General features: G+C 42.0%; 1 protein-coding gene across 1 annotated transcript; it reads right to left on the reverse strand.

Moving 5' to 3' along the window:
- Window positions 1-537: 537 nt before the first annotated feature.
- LOC138206465 (plasma membrane calcium-transporting ATPase 1-like) lies at window positions 538-27,152 on the reverse strand. Its single transcript, XM_069163197.1, has 21 exons — window positions 26,561-27,152; window positions 24,483-24,774; window positions 20,073-20,270; window positions 18,015-18,272; window positions 17,024-17,149; window positions 16,168-16,338; window positions 15,642-15,668; window positions 12,079-12,222; window positions 10,091-10,305; window positions 9,519-9,761; window positions 8,681-8,922; window positions 8,365-8,602; window positions 7,937-8,116; window positions 6,734-6,821; window positions 6,267-6,373; window positions 5,962-6,153; window positions 4,414-4,627; window positions 3,048-3,259; window positions 2,838-2,945; window positions 1,940-2,128; window positions 538-1,277 (listed from the first exon to the last, which is right to left on the reverse strand). Exons 2-21 carry the CDS (start codon window positions 24,676-24,678, stop codon window positions 912-914), a joined length of 3,714 nt encoding a protein of 1,237 aa, XP_069019298.1. The 5' UTR covers window positions 24,679-24,774; window positions 26,561-27,152; the 3' UTR covers window positions 538-911.
- Window positions 27,153-27,921: the final 769 nt, after the last annotated feature.

A 27,921-nucleotide genomic window follows, 5' to 3' on the forward strand; every position in this document is an offset into this window, starting at 1 on the left:
TGTAATATTTTTAAACTTTTCTTCATGAAATTACAACTTGACTTTATTTTCTTGTAAAATGATGAGCTTTTTCGAGGGAGTTTCCATTTTATTCTGAAAATATCAGTTTTGTTCTTCATAAAATTACAACTGTATATGTAATTTGAGGAATATTTATTGATTTTATTTTGTACTGCCTGTTTATCAGATCCTTTAATGTTACAGTGTGAATGATTCCAGACACAGCCAGTGTGATCTGCAACTGGACAGCTGTCTGTGGATCTGTTAAAAAGTGTTTGAGTCAAGCCTCAAACTGAGGCTCTATAATGTCGTCATTTCATCATGAAGGATATTTTTTTCTTCACCCTGTGGAGGATGTCTTGAGTTATTTTAGACTTTTCATATATTTGTTGCAGCATTTGTTCTTCTGTCTGATGTGAAGCTGCATCACAAACATCTTCATCTGGAAGTTCTTCGAACATTTAATAACATCTTTTCAAAGAACAACACTGAACTAAAACATTTTTTAAAAAAAATACTAGAATAAAATCCTCTAAACATTTCAGTCACAGAACCGACACATAACTGGCCTGAACTCGTCACCATTAAAACGAGCTGACTACGTGAGTATTTACACATCAGAAACTGATTATTTATCAAACAACTCACAAACATTCTTCTCCTAAACAACAACTGAAGAGTTCATGTCTATTCAAGAAGGAAACATCAGCCTGTGTGAGCCAGCGTTGCTCACACAGACGGAAAACCACGAACACATCTGGAAACACTTCTGCTTCCTGGATCCTAAAGACCAGCAGGTGAACCCCTGACGAGAACCAATTAGACGAGTCTCTTTTCAAAATGTTTTTTTCAGAACTCTTGTCGAAACAAACCATAGTAACAGGGAAGTGGTCGGGATTGGGGGCGGGGCTTCAGAGTGATGTCTCCAGGCTGTGCAGGGGGCTGCTTGGACAGGGGGGCAGTCCTGCAGAGTTGGGCGGGATCATACCGGACCTGGGAATGTCCCTGTGCAGCAGGTTGTTGTGCTGGTTGGGTGAGGACGGGAGAGGCTGCATGTTGGACAGTCCGGTCAGCGGCGGAGGGATGTTGATGGAGTTTCTTTTGGTGGGGGGTTCGTCCTCGCCCTCGTTCTCGTCAATCAGGGGGATCTGAGGTTCGGAGTCCTCGATGTTGAACTCGGGGTGGTTCATGAAGTTGTGGATGGAGCTGCGGGACTCGGGCGTCTCCAGACCTTCGTAGGGAGACACGCTGTCTCTGAAGGCGTTCACCACACGAATCTGAGAGACGAGAGGGACGCGGTTAGCTTCAGCAGTTGAAGGGTGTTAAAGGAAAATTCTGTTTTTCAATTCTGGAGTTTTTCAACCTGGGTCTTAATCTCAACTTCAGTCCACTCTGACAGCGGATTTGTACCTCAATCGTACAGAGACTACGATTTAATTCTGGAAACAGTAAATGTTTGAGCTTTTTCTAAGGAGAGGGGATGAGGGCTGGAGGGGGAACACTCCTGTCTGAGACATGGAGTACTGATAATGTTTTATCCACAAATTTTCTGGGTTATGTTGCAGGTTTTCCGCTGGTTTTCTACCTTCATGCTCTTTCCTGTTTTCTCTTCTGTTGATTCAGTCCTTCATTTGTTATCTGTGGTTCTAACTCAGCCACCAAAGTAAAAAAAAGACTGATGATCATCCTTTTTTAGTTTCTATTCTGTTGTTTCTTTAGCATGATCTGTGAGCAGATGAACAGTTTGGCTAGAAGTAAATCTCGCTGCAGTCAGTTCAGCGGTTACTTTCTTTGTGTAAAGACAAATGTTTAAAATGATGATGTTTTGTTTCCTGAATCTTTACCACTGAATCCAAATTTAAAAAGACCCACAGTGAGACTGGACATTGTTGTGTTAACATCAACCAGGTGGAGTTTTCCTTTCGGTGTGAAACCAAACCTGTGTCTGGATGCGGTTGAGGCCGCGGCACCAGAGGACATGTCCCCTCCTCAGCTCCATCTCAGCGTGGTCGATCTCATCCTGGTCCTTCATCTCCTCCAGCTCTTCCTCGGGGATCTCATCCCGCTGCGTGCCGTGACCCGCCGTTCTCAGGAACTTCAGCCAGCTGGTGGGGACGCTGGACACCAGCTGAGAAAGGACAGACACGACATCCCTGTCAGACACGCCAGCAGCACCATCACTCCCTTTTCTCTCTGAATTTCCTGTCTACTATCTGCTCTGAAAATAAAGTTGATCTGTCAAACAAACCCTGTGTTCCAGATGTTGCACTTGTGTTCCAGATGTTGTACTTGTGTTGCAGATGTTGTACTTGTGTACAAACACTCACTATTCTGAGTGTATCAATGCGTCAAGTACAGAAACATCAGAACACTACAAGTATCAGGATGATGCACTCAAAACGGTCCTAAAAAGAAGTGTGAAAATCTGAACACTTTGCACCCTACACGATCGCCATCTTGGCTACGTAGAGGAATATAGAATTTTCAAATGAAGGCGTCTACTGAAGCTGCAGCTGTTCCTGAACACTAAAGTGTTTCTTTTTCACTGCTGCTGCTGGACAGAAGAATCAGTGTGTTTATTGAGTGTGTTAAATAGAAGATACAAAAACATGTTGATTTCTGGGTAAAATAATTAAAGCTGCAGATATTTTGGAGGGCGATGTGTTCACATGTTGAGGTTATTTCCGGTCAGTGCAGAACAGCAGTGTGCGATTTGAAACAACACTACTCTGTAGAAATTCCTGCACTACACAAGTAAGAGTCCAAATATGTAAGAGCACTATTTGTTAGTGTATTGAGGGAAGTATGTCATCTGGAAGACAGCAATAATCTCTCACCTGTCCCCACAGGAGGCTGCCGATGCCCAGGAAGATGCACCACAGCCATTGGTCAATTGTGAGGCCCACACAGCTGAACGGCTTACCGCCAAACTGCACGATAAAGAACTGCAGGAAGGACAGAGCGACAACGTTATAGAAAGACTCTCTTCTTATTCAACCAAGTCAATCTGAGCGCCTGCGACAACTTCTTTGCCGCTCAAGAGTCACCTGTGCGACTAATGTTCCGAAGATGATGGAGCAGAAGATGGGGTTTCTGTAGACGCCCTCGAAGACGTTCCTCTCTCCGTGGATCTTGCGGGCATTGAACTCATTAAAGATCTGCATGAGGACAAACGTGTTGAATATGATGGTGTAGTGCTCGGAGGGCGGGGCGTGGAGGGGGGCGTTCCTGCCACTGTCGACGTCGAATATCTTCTCGCCTGTAAGAGGGGGGGACACAGATTACTCTTCGTCTGCTCCTTTTCAAACAGTTTAGTTACATATTTGATTTTTTTTTTTACATTTTGGTGATGAACAATTCTGATTTTGGTGATGACTGTGAGAGGACGCTGTCCCTGAGTGCTTGATAATAACTGATTTCTATATCAACTTTGAGTGAGTACATGTGGATCCTTAGAGGATGACTGATACCTGTGACTGTAGATTGTTATATGGAGTCATCGTGTCTAGACTGGCCTCTATTTTGTCACTAACTAACTTTAATACTATCTGCTGGATTTCAAGATGTGTGGTATTTAGTTGGTCTCGCAACTTTAAACGGAAGTAAAAAAATAATGTTGATCAGCCTCCAAAGTTTCGTGAGTTCTTCCTTGGCCCATGCCGCACCCCTCCACCAAGTTTCCTGAAAATCGGGCCGTTCTATAAAATTCTATAATCCTGCCGACAAACACTCAGACAAACAAACAGCACCAGAAACAAATTTCCTTTGGAATGATAATGGAACAACTGATTTATTGTTGATGAAATTTAAGAATAAGAATTCATGATTAATTACTACATTGCAGTATGTGTAGACATTTGTGATTTTTTTTTTTTGCACAAATTAACTGGTTTCGGGAGATTTGTTCAAACTATATTAATCCAACTTAAACCATGTAGAAAATCATTAAAATCCCCTTAATTTTTGGAAACATCTTTATTGACCAAGTATGTTTAGATACGTGAACATAGATATAATATTATTTTGTACATGTACATAGGTTAAAAAATAGTGCAAAGATGTGCTGAAAATAATGAATGCATAATGTAAGGTTATTCTATATACATACAGCAGCTGGTTTTGTGCAGTATATGAATACATATGTACGGTTGCATCTTGCTTAGACTTACAAACTACAACTTTTATAACATGAAAAGCAGGTGAAGTGCGCCCCCTGCTCCTGGTGAAAGGGATTACACTAGTAAAAGAACTGGCAGTAACCAGAGGAGGGTTAAATACATATGGATGACTCACTGACCTCCCCGAATCTCTACTCTCATTATCTTCATTTTTATTTCAGTTCATCTGATATATCATAATGTGGATCGGCGCTCTGTATGTTTCAGGTCATTAAGCTGTGGTGCGTTCACTGACCGATGAAGAGGAGAAGGAAGATTGTGGTCAGCTGGTAGATGGCGTGTCCCAGAATGTTCTTCATCATGGTGCGGGAGATGAGCGGCTTGTTGCGGCCATACGGGTTCCTGAGCAGCAGCGCATCAGTTGGCGGCTCGGTGGCGAGGGCCAGCGAAGCGAAGGTGTCCATGATGAGGTTGACCCATAACATCTGCACAGCTTTCAGAGGAGAGTCCTGGAAACACACACACACACACACACACACACACACACACACACACACACACACACACACACACACACACACACACACACACACACACACACACACACACACACACACAATCTACGGTTAGTATGCGGGAAGGTACACATTTAAAAGCAGTATTTGAATCTGGATCTTCTGAACTTAGATCTTGATGTCACTCAGGAAGGTTTTTGGAAGTGATTCTCTTCGTCACTTCACTTGACTTTTGAGAGGTGACACTGCTCACTGTTATGTGATTTAAGTTATCTGTCATGTTGTTTTCAGGTCAGTTTAATTGCTACCAACTGCGGCCTGTACACTCCTGAAAAGAAGATTTCTAATGTAAGAGACGAGTAGGGTGCAGACCAGGGGTCAATTTTAGGGCCCTTGTTGTTTGTAGTTTACATTAGTGACACAGCTAATTCTTCTATATTAACATCTCTAATTTGGCAGCTGTGACTGACAAAATGTCCTCCAGCAAGACACTGAAACACCAAGTTATTCCTTCGTCAATAGCTCAGCTGCTTTTGTTATGCGAGTACAATGGCATGAAAGGCATTTAAAAAAGTACTTCTCTATATTTTTATATATCTATATATTTCTCTATAATATCGAAGTTTAACAAATTTGAAATTTGAACACTCCAAAATGAACCTAATGTGCCTCAACAGCACAGTAATGGTGTCAACAAAAGGACCTCATGTCATCAGCAAAAGCTATGACTAATTCTAAACTGATAGGTGCATGAAAGTTTCCACATGACATTAATCCTCTGTTTTGGCCCTCAGTCAGAACTACTGTAAAAGTGCATTTTCCAACATGAAATTGTTGTAATCTGCTAAAAAAAAACCCAATGTGTTCAAAATGGCTGGAAGCCTGAAAACAAAACAGAGGACAGTTTCTTCTTTGCTGGTTTTCTGTGGCTGGCTGACTCATTTGACCTCCATGCAGGCCTATTAGGAAGAGAGTTTTAATGCGGATGGAACCATTTATAGAATGCCTGGTGTGGATTTTGCATGAAAGCTTCATTTCAGGACTTTGTTTTGTTCTTTTTTCAACTCAATTCTATTCGTCCAAAAAAACTAAGCAGAAATGCGTGAATCCTTAAATCTGATGACTGAGCCTCTAAGCCAGGAACCACGCGGTGTTCTGGTTGAGGTCATGGAAACATCCCTTAATGCAAATGAGCTTCAGCATGAATCAAATCTCCTCTCACAGAGTCCTCGTGGTCTGTTGGACCTGACAGTTAGACTGACAAGTTTAATGTTATTTTCATCCTCCTGCAACTGGAGGAGATGCAGATGTTTTCTGGAGGCTCTGACCTGAGTGATGCAGGCTCCGGTGAAGGCCACGGTGACAGCGACCACGTTGACGGTGAGCTGGAACTGCAGGAACTTGGAGATGCTGTCGTAGACGTTCCTGCCCCACATGACTGCCTTAACGATGCTGCTGAAGTTGTCGTCCGTCAGGATGATGTCAGACGCCTCCTTTGCTACATCCGTCCCCGCGATGCCCTGCAGATCACAGCGTGGAGGCCTCGCTTACATAAACCTGACATTATTCTCGACAAAAATACATGTTACAAATGTAACAAAATGCATTTGATGACACCAGCGACAATAGTTACCATGGCAAATCCAACATCTGCTTTCTTGAGGGCGGGACCATCATTTGTTCCGTCTCCCGTTACTGCAACAACCTGCCTCCGTTCCAGCACCGTGCTGTCGATGATACCTGAGAAGACAATGGACAGCTGAGACACACTCAGGTGCCACGTGAGGGTCTACTGTTCATCTTAATTAGGACCACCTTTAAGCTCAGCTTAAAACTTTAACTTCCACTCCAGGCTGCCTCTGAATTTGTACATATGCTTACATTTTATTATATATATATATATATATATATATATATGTATATATATCATCTTTTCTAAAGTTCTCTTTCTACTCACTTCAAAGATGTGTATGTGATGTGCAATGACACCTTGTGCATGAATTTCCCTGAAATGAATCAACCTTGTCTCAGTCCGGTCTATCCAACCACACTGCCTGCTGCCCCGCCCACCCTCTGTGACCTGCTTAAGACACGTCTAACCTTTGACCAAAGTGTGTTTGTCCGTCGGAGATGATCTGGCGAGGACTCTCAGCTTGGGCCAAATCTTATCAATGCGCTCCTGCTCGATCTGCAGCGAGATGGAGAAGACATGAGTGAGACGTTTTAGGTGCAAAACATTCATTCAAATCAGTTTATCAGTCTGATATTTAAACTTTTATTTTTTTCAAAGTGATGCCTTAAAGTCCATGACTCTCAACACTCTCATGATGTCCAGCCGCTCACCCGTCTGCCACGCAATGACAGTGACCATCAATGAACACCGTATAAGAGTTCAGCATCGTCACGTTTCTGTTTTCCATACTGTCACTTCACTGTGATGTTTGTGCATCACTATACAGAACGATGTACAGGTATGTGCAGAGTTTTGCTTTCACATTCACCAGCTGATCCCTTTGGATCACTCAAGTGCTCTGTGTCAATAGATCAGACCGATGAATTACATCATCCAGAGACGGCTCTCATCACCACGCCGCTTTCTAGGGGAAAACAATCCCACGTACTGCATCGATGGTGAACCAGAGGAAGTTGAGACTTTTCTCTAAAGTTCTGTTTTAAAACCTACCAGTTTAAATAATAACGTTGTGCCAGAGAGTTGCTGTGTGGTTAGTTGCACCAACAGTCATGTGAAAACGCTGATCTCCATTTTTTTCACTCAACATGTCCTAAAAACAGATCCTGACAGAAGGGCTTTATGGCACCACTCTATACAAGGGAAGCCACCGGGACGCTGTGGGTGATAATGTAGCTCGATCAGTTGTCAGAGCACAGCGCTCATGTTTGCTGGAGTACTATTTGTAGAGCAGCACTGAAAAGTAAAATATTTCGGGAGTAATTTGCTCCCCTGGAGACCCAATAAAATAAAATTAGATGTCCTCAGAGGAACCCTCTGACCACTAAGTTGGGTTATAACACCAGCTTGATGCTGGCCTGAAGGGACTGAAGAGGGACCGAATTAAACTTCTCTAACTAGCTATCTGTTTTATGGCAAGCAACGTGCACATACATTTAGTTAACATTCTGTTTTTGGGTCATTTATAAGCTAATTTACATCTGGTGGTTTGGTTTCGTACCGCTATTTTACATTAAAGTCGAAGGCGAGGGCTTGTTTTCCCCCAAAGGGGGCGGAGACGTGCTGCAAGCCAAAGCTCCCGGATGTGCCGGTGTGATCTATGTCTGCCTGACCTCGCCCAGCTCGTTGCGGATCCGTTGGTTGAACTCTTTGCCCTCCATACACAGGAAGTCGTCTCCAGGCTGCAGGATGCCACATTTGGTGGCGATGGCGCGGGCGGTGTTGATGTTGTCTCCGGTCACCATGCGAACGGTGATCCCAGCCCGCTGGCACTTTCTGATGGCTTCTGGTACCTGATGGGAGCAACGAAAGAAAAAGAAAAAAAACAGGCAGAGAGTGATACATGCTGGGGTTTATGGAGCGTTCTGAAAAGATGACAGAACAGTGAACAAATAAAGGTAAAATAACAAATGAAGCTGATGATGCTCTGATCACAGCTGCACAAACTTAGTGGAGTTATTTACAAAGAAAAGTTTGTTTCATTTCTGTGGTTGGCCGGTTGCCTCCACATTGCCTCAGTATGAAGATGGAGGTGACGTACCTCAGGTCGTACAGGGTCCTCAATGCCAACCACGGCGATGCACGTGAGGCCAGAGAGGATGTGAGCCTCGTTGTCCCAGTCCGGCTCTCCCTCGGTGGTGGGAAACTCCCTGTAGGCCAGGCAGATGGTCCTCAGTCCCTCGGACGCCATCGCCTCAATCACCTTCTTCACCAGGTCATCCCGGTCCCGATTTTTGAAGGGTTTGACCATGCCGCCGGTCGTCATGATCTTACAGCACCTGAAACCACACGGCAGAGTCACGTGATCATCATCTGACCGAGCGCAGAGCTGTGCGAACAGAAAGCAGTGAACCTACTTCTTCAGCAGGATCTCGGAGGCCCCCTTGCTGAACATTCGGTAGCTGCCGTCGTCGTTCTTTAGCACAGTGCTCATGGACTTCCTCACAGAGTTGAAGGTGTAGACCTTGAACAGTTTCTCCTCTGGGATTTCGTTGCGGGTGGTCTGGTAGTCTCGATGCAGGTCGAGGGTGAATCCCAGTAAGGCACATTCAGTCTTGTTTCCCACCTGGCGGGGCAGCCCGCCTTCCCTCTCTGGAGTCTGCAGGAAGCAGCAGCAGACAGGAGGATAAGTTTTTGTTTTTCCAAGACAAATCAGCTTCTTCACATCATGTGGAAATTAAACTTGCAATAACATCAATACAACAGCATCAGAACTTTCAACAAACCTTTCCAGCTCGTGATCATTTATAGTCAGATAATTCTCCCCGGCTGCCCCTTGTCAAATTTTGTATGTATCATGACCAACTTAGTATTAAGGTGGTAAAACTTACATGAGAGAAAAATGGGTCTGAAATTTTTCTGTAGCAATAATGTTTTGTATTTCTTCTGTATTTATCATATAATTTGCTACTCAGATCTGTAGGGTAACTTTAGACCAATTGATGATAAATTGAAAATTATTCCTAGAGAATTGACAAAAAAATGGGAACTGATGAAAAGTACTTGTTGGTGTTCTTTAACTCTTCTATCTGAACCTGTTTGTCTCCTCTGTGCTCTGCTCTGTGCAGCGGATCCAGAACGAAGTGATCCAATTGGTCCTGAGCTGCGGTGGCAGCTCTGCAAAACAAGCCCTGCCCTGTCAGCCAAACGCTTAAATCAGTGCATCCTGAATGACTGTCTATTTTTAAAGCTCACCATAATCTTGGAGGTGTAGGCGCAATTGACCCCGATGCCCAAGATGAGCAGGTCCAGGATCGTGGCAGGGATAAGGTCTGGCTCTGGCACCTTGTTGTAGTGGTGACCAGCAAAGTAGGCCTGCACCACCGTCATGCGATTCATAGTCAGCGTGCCCGTCTTATCGGAGCAGATGGCTGTGGCGTTGCCCATTGTCTCACAGGCGTCCAGGTGGCGGACCAGGTTGTTGTCCTTCATCATTTTCTGGTACAAGAGAAAAGAAGCGTTACCTCAGTCTGAGTTTTTTATTGTGACTCTACTAAATACATGAACTATGTTTGATCCAGGATTATCTGCTCCGTTATAACTTTCCTAGCAGTGCTCAGTGAACACTGTAAAAAAAAAAACATTAAAAAAGATATAACAAGTATTCAACATATAGAAGTGGTAATATGCTACTTTTGATTACTCAAAACTAATTTCAACTTTTAAGAAATTATAAAATCTCATGTTTCCAGGCTGAGATGCTGCACAAGTCTGTAATTAAATAGTGTTCAGGTTAGCAGAGTGTTTAACACTCTATACAAACCAACCTTGACTGAATAGGCCAAGGAGATGGTGACGGCCAGAGGGAGACCTTCAGGCACGGCCACCACCAGCACGGTCACACCGATGATGAAGAACTTGACCAGAAACTGCACGTAGATGGGCACGCACTCGGGGATCAAGACAACGCCCTGAACCCAGAAGATATCGATCAGGAAGCGAGTGATGAGGATGATGACGGTGAGAGTCGACATGAACAGACCTGAAGACACGGACGGAAGAAAGAGACAGAGCTCAAATTCAGCTGTTAACCTGATGGTAAGCACATCACATGTCGCAAACAGAAGTTAAAAAAAATAATCATAAAATAGCTTTTTTATTATTTTAGATATAGCCAATTACTGGATTGCTTGATACTCTTGCATTGTGTCTATTCTCTATTACATCACATTAGCCAGAATAATTCATATCTTTTGTATAATCCATGGTCACAAATGCAATTTTTGTTTCTAATGTCTGCACCAATTCAACTTTACATTCTCCTTACACACTCTCTCCCACACTCTTACATTTTTAATCCTTCTTAAGTATTAATACCTGTGCATTTATGCCAATTTATCATCAAGAGCAACTATTGCAATTTCATTACTCCAATCACAACATTTTGATACTAAAATTATGAATGTGTGTTGTGGGCTCACAATAAAGGTCCTTGTATCCTTGAATACACAGCTACGAAACATTTCTTAGTCAGTCCTATACAATAATGTAGGTTTACAGAATTAAAGGAGGATATCTTTGATTTATCTAATGTGCAACGATGACGTCACAAATGCTCCGGAGGCTGTAGTCACCTCTCCATGTAGCAAATGGGCTCTTTGTTTCCACTGTCTAATTCAAACAGTAATCCCTTTTAACTGCGTGTGCGCAGATGGGTAGTGCTGGGTGTCGTTCAAAACCTACATTGTTACCTAAACAATATCTTTTGCATAACTCATTTTATAAAATCTATTTTAACAAAAAGAATATTACTTTACACACTAACCCAATTCACAGATCTCCCCTAAATGCCTCACATGCAAGGTATCTCGAGATGCTACAATTTACTAATGTTCTCAAATTGCCTCACATTTAAGCTATTAGTAGCTCAGATACGTATGTGGCCAAAACTTAGTAGAGCCTGCGTATAGTTAGACACCATATTGGCTCACTGATGTTGATGATATTTACTGCTGCGTAAGCTTAGCAGAAGTCATGCGTTTCAAAACAAAACTTATTAGTATGGATGTAGCCGGCATAAATTTGGTACATTTGGAATGACACATAATTTTTTGATATTACACAGTATGAAAGAAGTTCGGTGGGTGCCATAAAAGTATCAAAGCACCACAGGTGGGTAATAGTCATTATTTCTGTACAGTCACCCAGTCTTTGTCTACTAAAATAATACAAATGTCCCACTCAAATTAGATTACATCACCTTTGACAGAGATTTTCATACATTTTCTTGGGAAAATCATAAATCTACACAGTGATTCACTTGATCTAAGATTCATGAATTGCAGGTGAAATCTGTTGGCTGCACAAAGCCCTATTTTCTGCCAAAAAGCACAACGCTTCGCAATGTTTGCTGCAACACCCAACAAGGTGAGGCGACTCGAGAACTCTCCTAAATATTCAGAGGCTTTGGTGTGTTTCATTGTCATTTCATAGGTTAATACAAGTGATACAATTTTACTCTTAGTGATAAAAATAGTACCACATTTTTAATACCGATTTCCTACTTTAAGATGCTTCATAAATCAGGTCCAACAAGATCAGCGAACATCATAAAGCAAGCAGTATTCAGATATGCGGAGACAGGATATTGTAAAGTTTTGATCGAGGTCCACCATATATGGACACTTCCCCTTTATACTACAGTAGGAGAGGAGTACAGTACATGTGGCCTTCACCCAGCAGGGAGGGGGTGCTTGGCCCTCAGTTCATCTCTCCATCACTGTGACAGTCACTGTGTCAGACTCTCTGTTTGTACCTGCTTTGCCGATCTGCACCGCCAGTTTGGTGAGCTTTCCCTGGAGGACAGATTTCTCCTTCTTTTGTAGGTTTTTCTTCTTTCTGTCTGCATCGTCCTCATTGAGCGGCTGCATTTCCACAGTCGGTTCTTCCTTGTTTTTTCCTACAAAGGACAAAGGAAGTAAGTAAAACATTCAGGTGTTTGAACAGAAATCATCAAAGCTGCAGCTGCAAACCAGTTTTATGTATCAAGGTTTCCCAAACATTCTCAAATAAAAGGCAGAACTTAAATAATTGCTGAGTCTTGACTTACAGACAGGTATTGAAAAATTGTTGAAACAATTATTTTTACTTTACAAACTGCTGCCAACACTTCCTGCAGAAGTTTGGCTTTAAAGGCCAACCAGGAAATGAATGAGTTGCTCCACTTGAGACACTTGAAGGTTTTTGATGTAAAACATCAGAAGGTGTTGAGTTACACCAACGCCAATCTAGCAGTAATTAAACAGACAATGTCAATATGACTGGACCATATTGGCATGGTCTAGAGGGCTTTTAGTTTGAAACAAGGACTTTGAATTTGAAATAGATACTGAACGAAGAATTCGTCTTTCTCTCTCTCTCTCTCACTCACTCACTCACTCACTCACTCACTCACTCACTCAGTGACAGACGTTTGTCGAAACAGGGCGGATTCTGCTGAAAAGACTGGAATTATTAGTGAGAGGGAACATTAGTGTGAAAACGAGAGAATGTTTTAAGCAGAGTAATTTCTCATTTCATGATTCTTGTTGTACTGATAAATAACTGCTATAAAACTTACATTACTAGCCTGGCATGGCATAATGTAATTATCAAGGAAAAATGAAGCCGGGAGCAACCACCTGGTGGAGCCAGGCTAGTACATTACAAGGAAGTCCTTACAACAGCAATTGAAATGGAGTTTGCATCAGATCAGAAAACAGAAGGATGCTAAGAATGATTGTGTATGCTTGTAAACCAAGAGATATCCAAAGTAAGGGGCTTCAAAAACAGCCTGGGTGCTTCTGCAGTTGAGCTATGCAAAAGCCAAAAAACACCTGTCCTATCATACACTATGGTATACTATAATTTACTACATGAACAGCAGGGCCTAAGGACTGTTAGGAGTGTTAGTATGCAGATCATACTGTTCACAGAAATGGAATAGACATGTCAAGAACTAAAAATCATGAGTGCTCGTCATTATCAAAAGTACAGCTGTAATAGTTAACGGTGAGCTGTTGGAGTGAGACATGAAGAGCATTGCTGTGATGCTGTGAGTCGACACGAAGGTGGTCGAATAAAACTCCCAGTTAATCTAAAAACTCATACAGACTTTACCATCTTTAAAAAATGGATTTTAAATAACCAGAATAATTTTGTATGTAATATTGTAATGTTCTTTCTGTTAAGTGTATCATGTTGTGTGAGTATGTGACTGTGTACGCCTGCGGGGGTGAGTGTTGGTCAATGTGTAGTAGAATGTAATGTTAGTTTTTTTAACTTTACCAGGAACTGCAGATGGAAATCAGTCGTAGCTAAATCTGTGACCGAGCATCTCCTCTCTTTTTTATGATTAATGTTTTCTGTGCATGGTCCCTACTAAAAATAAACTTAAATTTAAACTAATCCCATGTTGGCTTAAATAGATCATGAGAGTCAGAGCAGACCTCCAAACAAACTGATTCACAAACCAACTAACTAACCAGACTACACCACTCCCCCTTCCAACAGTAACAACAAACCGCTTTACAAACAGTCAATTGATGCTGCTCTGTGACAGAGTGGGGGTATCTGTAGGTGTGTTTGTGTGTGTGTGTGTGTGTGTGTGTGTGTGTGTGTGTGTGTGTGTGTGTGTGTGTGTGTGTGTGTGTGTGTGTGTGTGTGTGTGTGTATGCGAGCGTGCTGATCCCATCTCAGTAATAAGGTTATTAGTGGACAGGCAGGCAGCAGCAGCAGGCAGTGGAAGAAAGCAGCTGCCGAGCTTAAGGCCGATAATCTGCTTGGTCTTAATCACTATCAATGGAGTCAGGAGCACCTGCTGCTCAGACCACAGGGACACACACTGGACGATGCGGGACCCCAAGGACCAAGGAGGACCAGCCACTGACCAGGACAGACATGAGTAGACCCCATGGGGGGCAGGACTCCAAGTCAGAACCATCTCTTAAACCAACGTATTAAGTTTTTGGTGTGACTGATCGAGGTGACCTGCATTACATGGCGTCCAGCCCATAATGTAATGGCTTACAAGACACTGGATAGCAACAGCAAACATGATGGTGTTCCAAATGGTGACGTACAAACACTGCACATGATCTACTTTACAGAGGTCCTGTTCTGAAGGACACATTTCAAATGTTCATTTTCAACTAAGCAAAAGTCTTCTCATCAAACATTCAACTCAAGATGCAGTCCAACTAATTATAATCAGAATCTTTAATTGAGCTGTTAGATGGTATAACATGTGAGTCTGGACATATTCATTTTAGCACAATAACACCAAGCTCCAAGTCACTTGTCCGGCTGAACTCTGCAGTCCAAACACTGAAGAATGGCGGGACACAGTACACTGCGTTTCCATTCGGGACAAAAGAGTTTCTGTTTACAACCTAACTGGGCTCAGAAATCCTGTCTAGTCCTCACAACTTCATGCATTATTCTAACTTTTTTTTAGAATATAAGTAGTACACTTCTCAGATCTGAAAGATATGAGTGACTCATATCTATGGATGAGCTGATCCCATTTTTTCTCTCATCTGATTTAAGTTCTCCTCTTTTATTTTCTTTAAAATGTGTATACCTCACTGTGTAGAACTGAGGGTGGGTCATTGTTACACAAGGTCACATGAGTTAGGGGAACACTGTGGAGGTAAAGAAATCAGTCCAAGAAAGACCAAATGTTACAATGATAACGACAACGAAACTGTAATTTGGCTGTCGTGTCACTTTAACCATGGATCGGTCACGTCATGGCCGAAACACGATCTGCTGAGTGCTGATATGGGACTGTGGATTTCCTGCTCATGTCGTCTACCATCACCACTGATTGATGAGAAATGTGTGCTGGGGTAATTATCTGTCCACAGTCTGCAGACATCTTGTAGACTTTAAATCACGACATGTGACCTTGAGTCTTTGACCGTCACAAACTTCACTGACGTCACGCGTGTTTGACCCAGAGTTCTGGGTTCAGTCAAAGAATCAAAATCAGGAGGAGAAAACAGCTCTCCACACATTCCACTGACAAATGACAGCCTGTTGGTTTCTCTAGTTCCATTAAGCACTCCCAGAGCACGGTGAGATATAACCGCACATACTGCCAAAGTGACACATGAATAAAAACATGAACAGGAAGGCTGCTGATGATCTACAGCTCGGTACTGAGAGTAAACCACCAGAGTCCACAGTGACCCGGTACAGCTGTGAATCAACCTCAGCTAGCTGATGGACAGATGAGCTGAAGCTGCTGCAGTTCAACACAATCTTCACACCCACTCAGGCACACACTAAGTCACAGTGATGACATGTGACAGTCAGAAGCAGTGATGCGCTGCCTACCTTTCTTGCCTCTGTCTTCTTTTTTACCTGTGAAGGGGAAACATTTGATAGTTTTAGCTGCTGAGTGAACCAATAATAAAGAATTAAAAGAGCAAAAACAGGTACATAAATAATCAATGTCAGCCCATAATTTTTGTCTCAGAAACAAACAAAAATGATTGGATTGATTTTCATGAAGTTTAGATTAATTGCGGTAATTTTGATGCCCCAACTTTTTATTCAACACCATTACTGGTCAGCAGTGGGTGTCTATGTGCTAGCAGCCATACGAGCATTTTATTGCTGGCGTTTTGTTCCAAAAAAACAACCTACATGTGATTACCAGTAAAAGATTAGAACGGTCATATCTTAATGTGATCCCCAGCTTCTTCAGCCCACACTGGGGCTTGTCATTTGGATGAGTGTGTACGTGAACAAGAGGTAAAAAGAGCTTTGGATAAAATCACTTCATAAACAAAATTCACTTAATAAAACAGAATTGTCTCCAATGATGAACAATGAAACAAATCTGTCCGTCTGAACGTACTTTTCTTGTCCTTTTTCTCTTTGTTTTTGCGCTCTTCTTTCTTCTTTTCTTTCTTCTCCTCACCGTCACCTTCTTCACTAGAACCGAGCAGCGTGAAGATGATTCCAGTCTGAGAGTTCACACCTACGGCGGTGACCAACATTTTGCCAGAGCCCTCCATCACATGGGTACCTGGGAGAGACAGTGAGAGAGAGACGAGGGTGAGGATATGACAGAGGGATATGATACCTGACAATTACTGTAACATCTCAGGCTTTTGACCAGGTTTCTGAACATACCCCAGGACTTTGTGCTCTTTTCTGTGCGCTTTCTGCAACAAACAGACTACTTGATTGGCAAAGTTGTTTGGAAAGAGGAGGAAGAGGATTCGACTGGGCCACAGAGCACAGCCCAACGAGCCAACGATGAACAAGTAAGTCAGTGCAGTCGATGTGTCTGTCTGCAGACACATTGGGTCGAAGTGACCGCTGCATGTGTGACTGTAAAGCCTGGAGCAGGTAACATGCAGATTACAGGTTACATTAGAGTTCTGGTCTGACTGGAGACCTCTCGAAGTGATTTTTAAACAATAATTTACTATTAATGTTACTCCCTAACATTAGTACTAATACTGTTACTCCCTAGAATTGACTGGTTTTTGAGTCGCTATAAGAAGACTGGAATTTCTTTCTTTTTGGTTTAAAGCTGTAAAAAGAGGTTTTAAAGTTCAGTCTGTAGGTGTGAACACCAGAGAGATGGATCAGATTTAACGGTGGAAAAGATAGCTGCAAAAATTGTCTGGTAAGAGCTGACAACGACAGCACGGGTCACTCTGAACTCGGCAGTAATTTGATGTGAGCGGAGCAGAGCGACGCACCTGACAGCAGCATGGGATCTTTGTCCAGAGTCTTCTTGACATGATCAGACTCTCCGGTCAAAGAGCTCTCGTCGATCTTCAGATCGTTGCCCTGAATCAGGACGCCGTCGGTGGGGAGGAGGTCACCTGGAACAACAACGCATGGAGGTAACAGCTGCCCGCACCTCGTCGGTTTATTATGGCATCATCATCGTCACATCATCAGTCTGTCACATGACAGCTGGAGAAAGGGAGGTAACTGATGCAGCGAGAGATACAGTCTCTTTATCATCAGAAAGAAAATGACAATATTGCAGTTTTTTTGGTTTTTTTTAACCTTAAACTGTTTTAAAATGTGAACTGTCCATCGCCACATGCACAACGTTGCTCTCTGCAGGGATACTATAGGAATTTTATGTCAACAGTTAGATTCTGATATTTACATTAATATGTAAAGAAGACAAGTTAGTCATGGAAAACAGCATATTCACCACCAGCAGGTGTTACACAAACTTGATCTTTATAAAGATGTGGATGTTTACACCTGTTGTTAATCCAGTCATGAGCAGCATTATGATACACATGGCTAAAGGCTGCACTAACAAATAAATCTCCTATGTTTGACTGGTGCAATCTCATTTTGTAACACGTTACTTTGAGCTGAAGAACAAGCAACACACATTCAACTTAACACACAAACTTAAAGATGGATTTACAAAAAGGTGTTGTACTGACACTTCCCTCTGATGAATAAATATAATCGTGTTTTTCTACACCAAAATAATGATTTAAATAAGGAACATAATCAAAGAATAAAACAAAATTATGTATCTAAATGTAAACTTTCAGAATTTAACAGTTTACTCTCAGTTTTTGAAATGAACTAATTTGAGTTAATACCAGCAAAGTACTGAGGTTTGATATCTAGCTCTAATCTTCATTCGAGGTGAAGCGGTAAACTTGACTTTGAACAGGCCCACTATAAATCAGTGCATACTTTTCGTTCACTCACCGTATTTGACCTGTGCAATGTCGCCGACGACGATCTCGGACACTTTGATCTGGACCACCTGCCCCCCTCGCACCACCGTGAACTTCTGCTCCTGCTCGATGCGGTTCTGGAGGCCGCGGAACTGCTTCTCTTTGCTCCAGTCATTGAAGGCCGTCACCAGCACCACGCACACCACCGACAGGAGGATGGCAGCGCCCTCGATCCAGCCGGCCTCCGCCTCACTCTCATCATCCACGCCGCCAGCTGCTATGCCGCAGTCTGAGTGGGAGACAACACAGGCTAGAGTTTTACTTTTTCTGAACCTGTATCAGTGTTACTTTCTGTGCGTGCTGCCCTGTTTCTATACAGGAAGTGACCTCTGACTTTTCTCCAGAAGAGGATTCAGTCTCCTGAGGATATGTCTCCTTTGTAAAAGACACGCCACACTGCTGCTGTGAAGCAAGAACCTCAGTTAATTTAAAAATGGGTTGAGTAATGACTCAAATGACATGACTCCTGCCAGGTCAGCTGAAAAATCTGTTCCATGCTCTTCTGGATTTAACAAGCTGGCTCCTTGACAAAAAAAAGAAAAGAATCTGTGTTTTAAAGTGGAACTAGACTAGACAAAGCTGTTTTATAAAAACCTGCATGTTACGAGAAATACAACAAAGTGTTGTGACATAAGTTGCAATGTCAAACCCAGCAGGACTTTTCAGGTTTTTATCAGAAATGGTCTCTGAAGGAGGCTGCACAGAAAGTTCAGAGTGAATTTGGGGGAAATACAAGCTTGTTAGAAGATGATGATGATGCAAGCTGACAGATAAACCTGGTACAACCTTACAAATACAGATGAAAGCTGTGTTGCTGTCTCCATGTGTTCAATGATCAAAGAGTCAAATTCTGCAGATGTGTTGGCTCATTCTGCACTTGAATGACACTGATCAGTTAAAACAGGGTTTATGCAGTCATCACAGACAAGTAACTTATTAGCAATTAGAATTATTTATATATATAAAAAAATACAGTTCATTTTTTACATATTTGGCACCCTATCCTTCATATGGTAAAGTTCAAACACCAAGCCAACATCCGAAAGGGTCAAATCATGTCAACAAGCTCTCCTTCTAGAAGCTTCGCCCATCCAGAGTCAGCGGCAGCCTGGCTTTGTTGAACTGACCTCTTTATCAGGGTTGGCGTTGGGTGATTTTGGTGTAGCGGCCAAACCGCTTTACTCCATCTTCATCACGCCCATCACATGACGTGCAGCGGCCCACAAAGCCTTCTTCCCGTGCACGATCATAGGAAAAGGGTCGACTTGAAAACTCACAATACATTTTTCTGAGTGTCTCAACCTCACATCATGATGTGTGAACTTTTTATAATGTTTATAAGTTTTTTTTTTTAAATGTTTTTATAATCGTAATTTGATCCATACAGTCCACCTTTGAAAAGTTTAATGAGCCATATGATGATTTCAGTTTATCATATTTATGTGTACAGGTAGCTAACGCACATACTATGGACCGCCAAACACAGACACATGACAAAGACATATGTTTTTGGTGTATGCACTATTGAGCAACTTTCTGGGGCTGAATGAGGCCCTCTCTTTTAACGTGGTACCCAGTTCTCTTCAATACATGTGTGACAATCGGAGAAGAATCTGTGACATTTGTCTCATCTAAACAGGTCCAACTCAAGTGGACCCGTATTATATGCATGACTCCAGTGGGAAACTTAACAATGATGAACATGTATGATGACAGTAAAGGCACTAAAACTTGAGTCTATGAGCTGACATGTAAGGCAGGTAATCCAGACTGTAGTGTTACTCTGCAGAGGCAATGGATGACAACATTTTTCACATTCTAAACAAGAAGCTAATTAAAAGAAACAATATTAATACTTAAAAGTTTTACATGTATTTGGCACACTGTCTTTCACGTGGCTTGGTGCACCACCTGACAGCTCCACTACTGTCTCAACATTGTGTCGCTGGAAACAGCTCATCACTATTCTACTAATGTAAAGGTTTAAATTTGAACAAACAGAGCGACTATAATAAAAAGAGAAACTCACTCAGTCTGTTAGCATCTGGCGGACTGTAGAAAGAAAGGCCGAGTGAAATGATGGCTGCCACCTCCAGGATGATGAGCGTCACATCCTGCAGGGCTTCCCACACTAACTGCACAAAGGTTTTTGGCTTTTTAGGGGGGATGGTGTTCTGTCCAAACTCCTCTTTCCTTCGGTTGATGTCCTCTGAGTTTCCATCTAAACCTACAGCAGGAGACACAAAAACAGCATCAATCCACGTGTCCCCCTGTGAGCCCGAAGTACACCATCAAACTGAGTTTACATTCAATCTAACATCTGTTGATCCGAGACATTCCTGATCCGGCTTACATGTTTTAAACTCTGATAAACACATTCATGAGAGATTTAATATTTGTATATGTTGACAAATATAAATATTATTCTCACACTTGCAGAATGAATTTGAGCCAAATATTTTAATGATATTGGACCCTATTTAACCCCACAAACCCTCCAGTGGCTCAAACTTAATTAGGTGTATTCAAACATCTATATAGAGAGACACTCAGGATAAAAGTTTTTTTTACTAGATTTAAAGAAATCAAAAAAATGTAAATGTTTAGAATTGACAAATCTGTTATTTTGTGATGGTTAGAAAACCTTATGAGATCAAATGTGTCATTACAATGTGCCACATTTTCTGATTTGTCTCAAACACACACTCTTGTCTTAGTTTTTTTAAGCACCACACAGTCGCTCCAGCTCACTAATGATGATCTGAACCTCCACACACTTCTTATGCACTTTCAAAAAGAAGTCGAGCTGAAGGATGTGAAGTGGTTTTACCATTAAGATCGAACACACAGCTTTTACAGATAGCCAAAAATATATATACGGACAAAACTGCCTGCTTTCAATGAAGAGATCACGTAACGGATGAAAGCTGCTTTTATCCCAAAATGATCCATGATGTTGGTGCATGTCCTCAGTGTGAGGGCTACATCTGTGTCCCTTCAGTGCTGCTTTCACCCTGCATCTGAACTCACTAAGCTTGTCGTGTGTGTACACCACCTTCTTTGTACTAACCACCAAAATGCAGTCAAGAGACAACATGGAACAAATCCAGTCAGTTATTAGTCAGATCCCTCAGTGGAAACATGAACATACGCAGCAGTTCTTCTGAGAGCAGTCGGAAGCCAGATTAACCTGTTAGCAGAATCCAAAGCAAAATGAAGCAGTTGGGGGGCCACGCTGTATCGAAATTCCACATGCTTCACTTTTTCATCCGTGTTGAGGAGATCAAACCTCTGAGGACTGAGGTCTGAAAGTTTTTGTTTTAAAGTCAAATTGCAGTGGATGATTAGAGACAGATTTCAAAGAGATCAATCTGAATTTAAAGTGTATTCACTGAGCAGGCCATGTGATGTACTCCAGTGGTGGTGGGGTGGATTGTTAATATGCAGCACTGTCCATGTGACCCACTGCATGTCCTCTATAAATCCAGCCTATTGATCTCCTCTTTAACACAAACTATAATAAACTAGCAAGCTGTGTGACCAGATAGTCATGACACCAAAACACCAAAAGTAATGTCAAGAAACATTTTGGAAGGTACTGTGTGCAACTCCTACAATTGCCAAGCACTAATTTAGATAAACAGTGAATGAGAATAGCTCGTCACCAAGTGAGTTAATGGGGTCACTGGGAATGCATTGCAGTTTAAGATTAAGATACAATGCTGTTTAGGATTAAGTCACAATGTAGTTTAGGATTAGGCTACGTACGTGTGTTGCATCGAAATTAATTTGAAGAAATGACATTATTTCCAATCGTTTGAGCTTGATTTTTCCACATGCGACACATGGTTTATCCCTGATGGTGATTGTGCCTCTGCAGTTATTAGTGTGATGTTGTTTGGGAGCAGAATGGAGCAGAACGGTTTCCCTGTGGAGCAGTAGGACATGTCAGGACACGCTCAGATCCTTAAAAGACACTGCAGCTGCTGCACAGCTGCACAGCTGCAGCTGACTCGGTCAGTCTGAAACAGGTATTTAAACCAGCACCGGTCTTTGTATTGTTTGAAAACTCAGCGAACAGAACACTGCATTCTCTGTACTTTCAGGTGAATGGGATTACACTGAAAGTTAATGTATTTTCCCCAGCTGTCGCCACAGAGACACACACAGAAGTAAAGCCGAGTAATGGATTTTTCCAGTGATTTCAAGCTGCTGCTGACATTTTACTTCTCTCTCTATCAGCAGGAGCCAAAACACTGAAGGTGTATACTTAGAGCGCGCAAGACGGACCGACTGGATGAATTAATGATGAGGATGAAAATGTCAAAGGGCAGACGTATGACACGCAGTCCACTAAAACAGACTGGATCTACTGTATGTGGGTCGGTTTGCAGGTCAGGTTTTATAGAAATTAAATGAAACGATAGAAGGAATGGAATCAACCTAAAAACAGGTAGACAGTTAAAACAAATAATCAGCTTCTGACTTGTAATAAAGACAACAAAGAAACAGAAGGTTTTAAATCAAAATGAAGCTTAAAGTTCTGTCTAAACCTGCAGTCATGGTCGAAACATGCAGTCTCAGTTTAGCATTAAAATCAAAACGCCAATGATGACTATTGACTCACTGAAAACACAATGGTCTCATGCCAGTGCTCATTTTCAAAGTTCCAATAAAAAAATCTGTATGGAGCTTCTATCTCACTGTGTTGTTTAAACTCCAGTCTGTAAAAGTTGTTGTTCACGAGATGTAACGTCAGTCCAGTCAATTTGTCTCCAAGGCAGATTGGACAGATGCATCAGACAGAATGAAAGTCTGTCTGTTCCATGAGACTAAACAAGCTAAAAACTGGTATCGTATTACACACGGTAATGACATTAAAGCAACTGATAACACAAGGACAGGCTTTTACAACGACATTAACAAAAACACTGCATTAAACATATATCAATGACATCTGTCTGATAGTCAATCCTTTTAATCAGGTCACTGTCAGCACCGACACCGATCCCCAGTTAAAGCGAACCTGGGATTTTTTTTACAGTGTGCCCAGAAGTTTCCACTCAGCTCCTTGTTGCTTGTCTGCTGAATGACTTCAGTCAAACGTCATTTTGGTTGGACCACATCACATCACTGAAATGGCCTCAGAAACAACAAGAACGTTAGTTTTGTCCTGAATCCTGAATCTTGAATTATTCTCAAAATTAGATGCAATTATTATAAACTAGAACACAATGTGTTCATCTCATATTGTCCTGAAGCTGACCGAGAGCTGAACGGGATCAACAGAGGCCTCCGGTCACAGTCGACTTTGACCATCACAGAGTTAACAGTACCTCAAGCCAGATTAAAGTACAGAATGAACCTAACATGTCTTCTGCTGGTTTAACGATGTCCATGCCGGGGGCACAGGTCTGTGACTCACTGGTAAAGAGGGCTACAACAGCATCACATAAAAATCATATGCTAAAGTTGGGCAAAATACAATTTGTTTATTTTTTTGGGAAGACAATACAACCGCTGCAAAAAGCAGGCTGTAAAATGAGCCATTTTTCAAATGTTAATGTACTTTTTATTCCAATTAATAAAAAAATAAAAAAAACATTAGCAATTAACGTGCAAAGTTTAGGCACTGAGTAACCCCTCTTTTCATTTTCACTTCCTTAACTGACTGCAACTCATCTGCATCCAGAATTTGCTGCTGTTTAGTAGAATTCAGCCCTCCCTCTATCCGTGCAGTGTTTCCTCTGCTAAAATATTTCCTCCCACCAAGTAATAGTTTTGTTCTTTTCATTTAACGCTGCACCAAACGTACCTTTAATGTGGCCCGAGAACACAGTGAGATATGCAGTCATATTTTGCCATGAGCTCTTGCTCCTTCAGATCGTGTCTTAACTTCCACAGTTCCCCTTAAATGACATTTCTTACTGGCAATTCAGACAGTTGAAATTGCAAGCTGGAAGCACTCTGATCACTTTTTAGCCTGCCGTGCTCTGCTCTGTGGGCTGAAGAGTCAGACTTCTCATCAGCTGACCAAATTAATATTCTTAACCTGTAAAGTTTGTCAGTTTAACCCTAACGAGTTCTGAGACTTGAGTTCTGCTTTTTGCAAATGCCATGATTGCTGTTTTTTTAGTTAAACATTTAAAAAAAAAAAAAAAAAAAAGTGTTTTTTTTAAAATGTCTTTTCATATCAAAATCTAAAATGCATGTAGTATGCTCAGGGGGGCCCGAAACTTTTGCATCCGGCGGACTGCAGTAGCTCTGACTGAGAACACCAACAGTGGAGCGTCACCTGGCCTGTGGCTGTGAGCTATGAGGTTTAGTTTTAGATTCACATCTGTGGTGAAGTGATGCTCCAGCTGGCAGTCAACCCAGCTGCTTTAGAAAGGACACTAAGGACACCAAGCAAACACAGAAGCAAACTTTCAGGTCATACCTCCGACAGGTGATGTCCTCAGTCTGGTGCACAGTCCATTAACGTCTCCATAACACTCCTGGATCCTGGTTATCGCCTCCGCTCCTCTAAGTTCCATGAGCGAGCGCAGCTCCTGCAGTGAGCAGCTGAACTCGCTCTCGTGGTTGTCCTCGGCGCGTCGGCCATGTTTGGACCCACGAAAAGAGTTGTTGGCCATGTCTCCGTCCTCAGGGACTCGACAGAGGCCCTCCAAAAAAACACAGACTCAATGGTAGGCCTGAGGTGCAGATCTGGCCTGTCGGGGACTCTGTGACTGTGGAGGGATAGAGAGACCAGGTCATGTCAGAGGCATCATGGGAGAACAAACAAGTAACCGTAGGAAGGTGTGGGATTGGACAGGACATTCAAGTTTTTGGTATTATTTCTGAGAATGTAAGAGGTTTATACTTCAAAATTATTTAAATTTCATAGTGTATATCAAAAAATGCAATGTCAATAAAACAAGAAACAAAAGATTACTTATTTTCCGGAGTAACTTTTCTTGGATTGTTGAGGGTTTGAAACAGCATGTGGATCGTGATACACAGAACGATTGGATTTACAGAAAATACAACTAAAATGAAATACATTTCATGTGAAATGATAATCTGAAATTGTCATTTGCGGGTGGTTAGTGAAAGAAATTCTGTGTTTTGTGCTGGTCGACTCCTGGCTGTCTAACAGACTTCATAACCAGACTTCACAATATTGCAGCAAAATCAATATACTACATCATGAAAATGCAAATTTCAGCAAAATTATGAATAAACACTTTCAAAGCAATATAATCACAGTGTTCCTCTGGCATGCATTGCACCAGTTATCATTCATTTAAACAAAACAATGTTTTTAGAAAAATAAGATAATAAAATCATATCATGATCTGGTTCAGCTTAAAGCAACAGTCATATGCCACTCAGACTATTTAGCAACCACCTAGAAGGGAGGGGCAATTTAACAACAAAATTAAATTGTAAAAAAATCAGCAACTTATGTGGTTTAATGAGCTTTTGATAGCTGAAAAACTCAAAACTCCCTCCTGAAACACTGAAAGTGAAAATTAACTATTCTATAATTCATATCATTCTGGACAAATAAACCAACTCAGCAGGGCAACAGCAGGGCAGAAGTAAACATTAAATGAAAGCAAGATACAAAAAAATTTAAAAAAAGATGAAAAAGTCTCTGTGCTAGGCAGGAGGAGAATAGAAAAAGAACATGAAAATACCATGTGAAGTTTTGAATCTCAAGATCATACTCCATATATAGCTTCCTCCTTATTTCATCGTCTTGGCTCATCCCCAGTAGAAAAAGGTTATATGAAGGAAAAGCTTTGAATCAGCCATGTTACTGTGAAGGAAGACAGCTGAGATCTGAAGTGAACTGATCCGATTTCCACCCGTTCTCCACTCGCAGTGAACGAAACCTGACTGAGTCTGAATACATAACTGCGTGTGTGTGGAGTTTTGTGCCTGCTCGTGTGTGAACTGAAAGCCTTTATATTTGTTCCTCACAGGTTGCGACCTCTGTGCCTTCCGCTGTAATCTGTGTCAATCAGTCAGCCCAGGCTTAATCTGAGCGAGGGAGAAGCAGCCTGTTTAAGGCTGAAGGAGAAAAAGAGAAGAGCTCCTGAGAGTAGAGGAGGATAAACGGAAGTCATGACGGTTAAATTAATGGATAAAGCTTTGCTGTGCTGCTGTACAGAGTTAGAGCTTCATTAGTGAGTCTAATCAATAACTAAAACCCATATAGATTCAGCTTTCACAGCATGAAACATACAAGGGCAGCCAATCTTAATGCTGGAGAAGCTGCAACAAGGGCATTTGGAATTTTACTGGAGAAATTCTCTGATGATCTGTTACTAATCAACTAATTACTGCAGCGGTACATAAAACACGCAAAGGATTACTGTGTGAAAGAGGTTAAAAAAAACCCTCAGTAGGCGTCTCTCCACACTGTGGAAACACATTCAGCCTTCAGAGACACTATTCAGGGCCAATGATTTAAAAACATGTTCACTTCATTACTGCAGCACAGAGAAGAAGAAAGGCTTTACTTACAGAAACTTCCCCCATCGCCTCCTGTTAGCAACAGGTATTAGTGGCAGTCCGATTACTCTGAGCAGCGTCACACTCACAGCTCCAGAAACAGCCCATAACACAGCCACAGCTCCTCAGCCGGCACTCTACACATCTGCACCAAGACCACAATTTAGTCCCCAAACTAGCCCCTTGTTTAGAAATTCAGTTTGACCTTCAGCAAAACTCACAGTCACAAGCAGCGCTCCATCGGAGGAAAAAACAGGAGCTGGCTAAATGATTATCTGAGGAAAGCCTCGCTTAATCTAATTAGACAATCTGTGGCTTCAGTGAGCCCAGAGAGACTGCTGCTGCTGCAGCTCCTCCTACTGAGAGAGACACACCAGTGGCTACGCACACCATGTCTTCACCTGCTGCTGCTGCAGCTTCTCATGCTGAAATAAACATATCAGGTCCAAACAGACCTGAGGAAAAGATGTAAAACTGATCAGGTGGTCAGAATGTACAAATAGAAAGCAAAGCCCAGAAACACCTGAATAACAAGCAGAAAAAAAAAACCTAACAACTAGGTAGTACACCCTAGCAACCACCGAGAAACAGCCCAGCAACCAGCTACAAGTACCATCTATCCCGTCTGACTGCATTAGTGGTTGTTCACTACAGTTGTTGTCATTTGTTTCACAGACACACACTACCTCACAAAAGCCCCCCCCCCCCCGAGTAGCAGTGATGCAAGCTGACGTCAGGTGGCACACACACACACGTGACACCCAAACACACACAGGTGGATTAAAGCACATAGAGACACAGCGGGATTAACTGAATGCACACACACGGCGGTATCACTCTTTCACATTTGTATTATAGTATTTTTGCATTGAGCTAGCATGACCTTTGACCCCAGCCACTCCACACACACATCAGTAGTTTAGGGACTCATTTAGGAACTGCTCACACACCTCACAAATTCACCCGTCTATCAAAACTGTGAGTTCCTGCTGCCACAAAACCGTGACTGATAAAAAAAATTATTTCAGTACATACTTCACTGCACATAATAACTCAGATCTGAAGGGGATTAAGAAATAAACTGTCATCATTCAAATGGATTTATTTTATAATGCATTTCATTAAGGTGACTGAGGTCTGTGAAATAAACTTGTTGATAAATTTACTCTGGGTGAATTGGTTTAGTCGTAATGGAACATGTTGACCTGGGATCAGCTGCACAGTGAGTGAGTGTGTGTGTGTGTGTGTGTGTGTGTGTGTGTGTGTGTGTGTGTGTGTGTGTGTGCTGCCACTCAGTGGTCATATATATTCAATATACTGGAAACAGCACATCTAAGGCAGAGAAAACCTCCATCTACTGACTTTTATTCATT

The sequence above is a fragment of the Embiotoca jacksoni genome, unplaced genomic scaffold, assembly GCF_022577435.1.
Source record: "Embiotoca jacksoni isolate LCO1_2020_lvr unplaced genomic scaffold, fEmbJac1.0.p SCAF_3, whole genome shotgun sequence".
NCBI lineage: Eukaryota > Metazoa > Chordata > Actinopteri > Embiotocidae > Embiotoca > Embiotoca jacksoni.

Excerpts from the sequence above, each read along its gene's own strand:
- LOC138206465 (XM_069163197.1), bottom strand. The coding sequence starts at position 24,678 with ATGGCCAACAACTCTTTTCGTGGGTCCAAACATGGCCGACGCGCCGAG. Across the intron at positions 10,306-12,078 it reads GGTGCAGATCGGCAAAGCAG|GTCTGTTCATGTCGACTCTC; the intron begins GTACAAACAGAG and ends CCGTGTCTTCAG. Across the intron at positions 8,603-8,680 it reads TCCGAGATCCTGCTGAAGAA|GTGCTGTAAGATCATGACGA; the intron begins GTAGGTTCACTG and ends GTGTGGTTTCAG.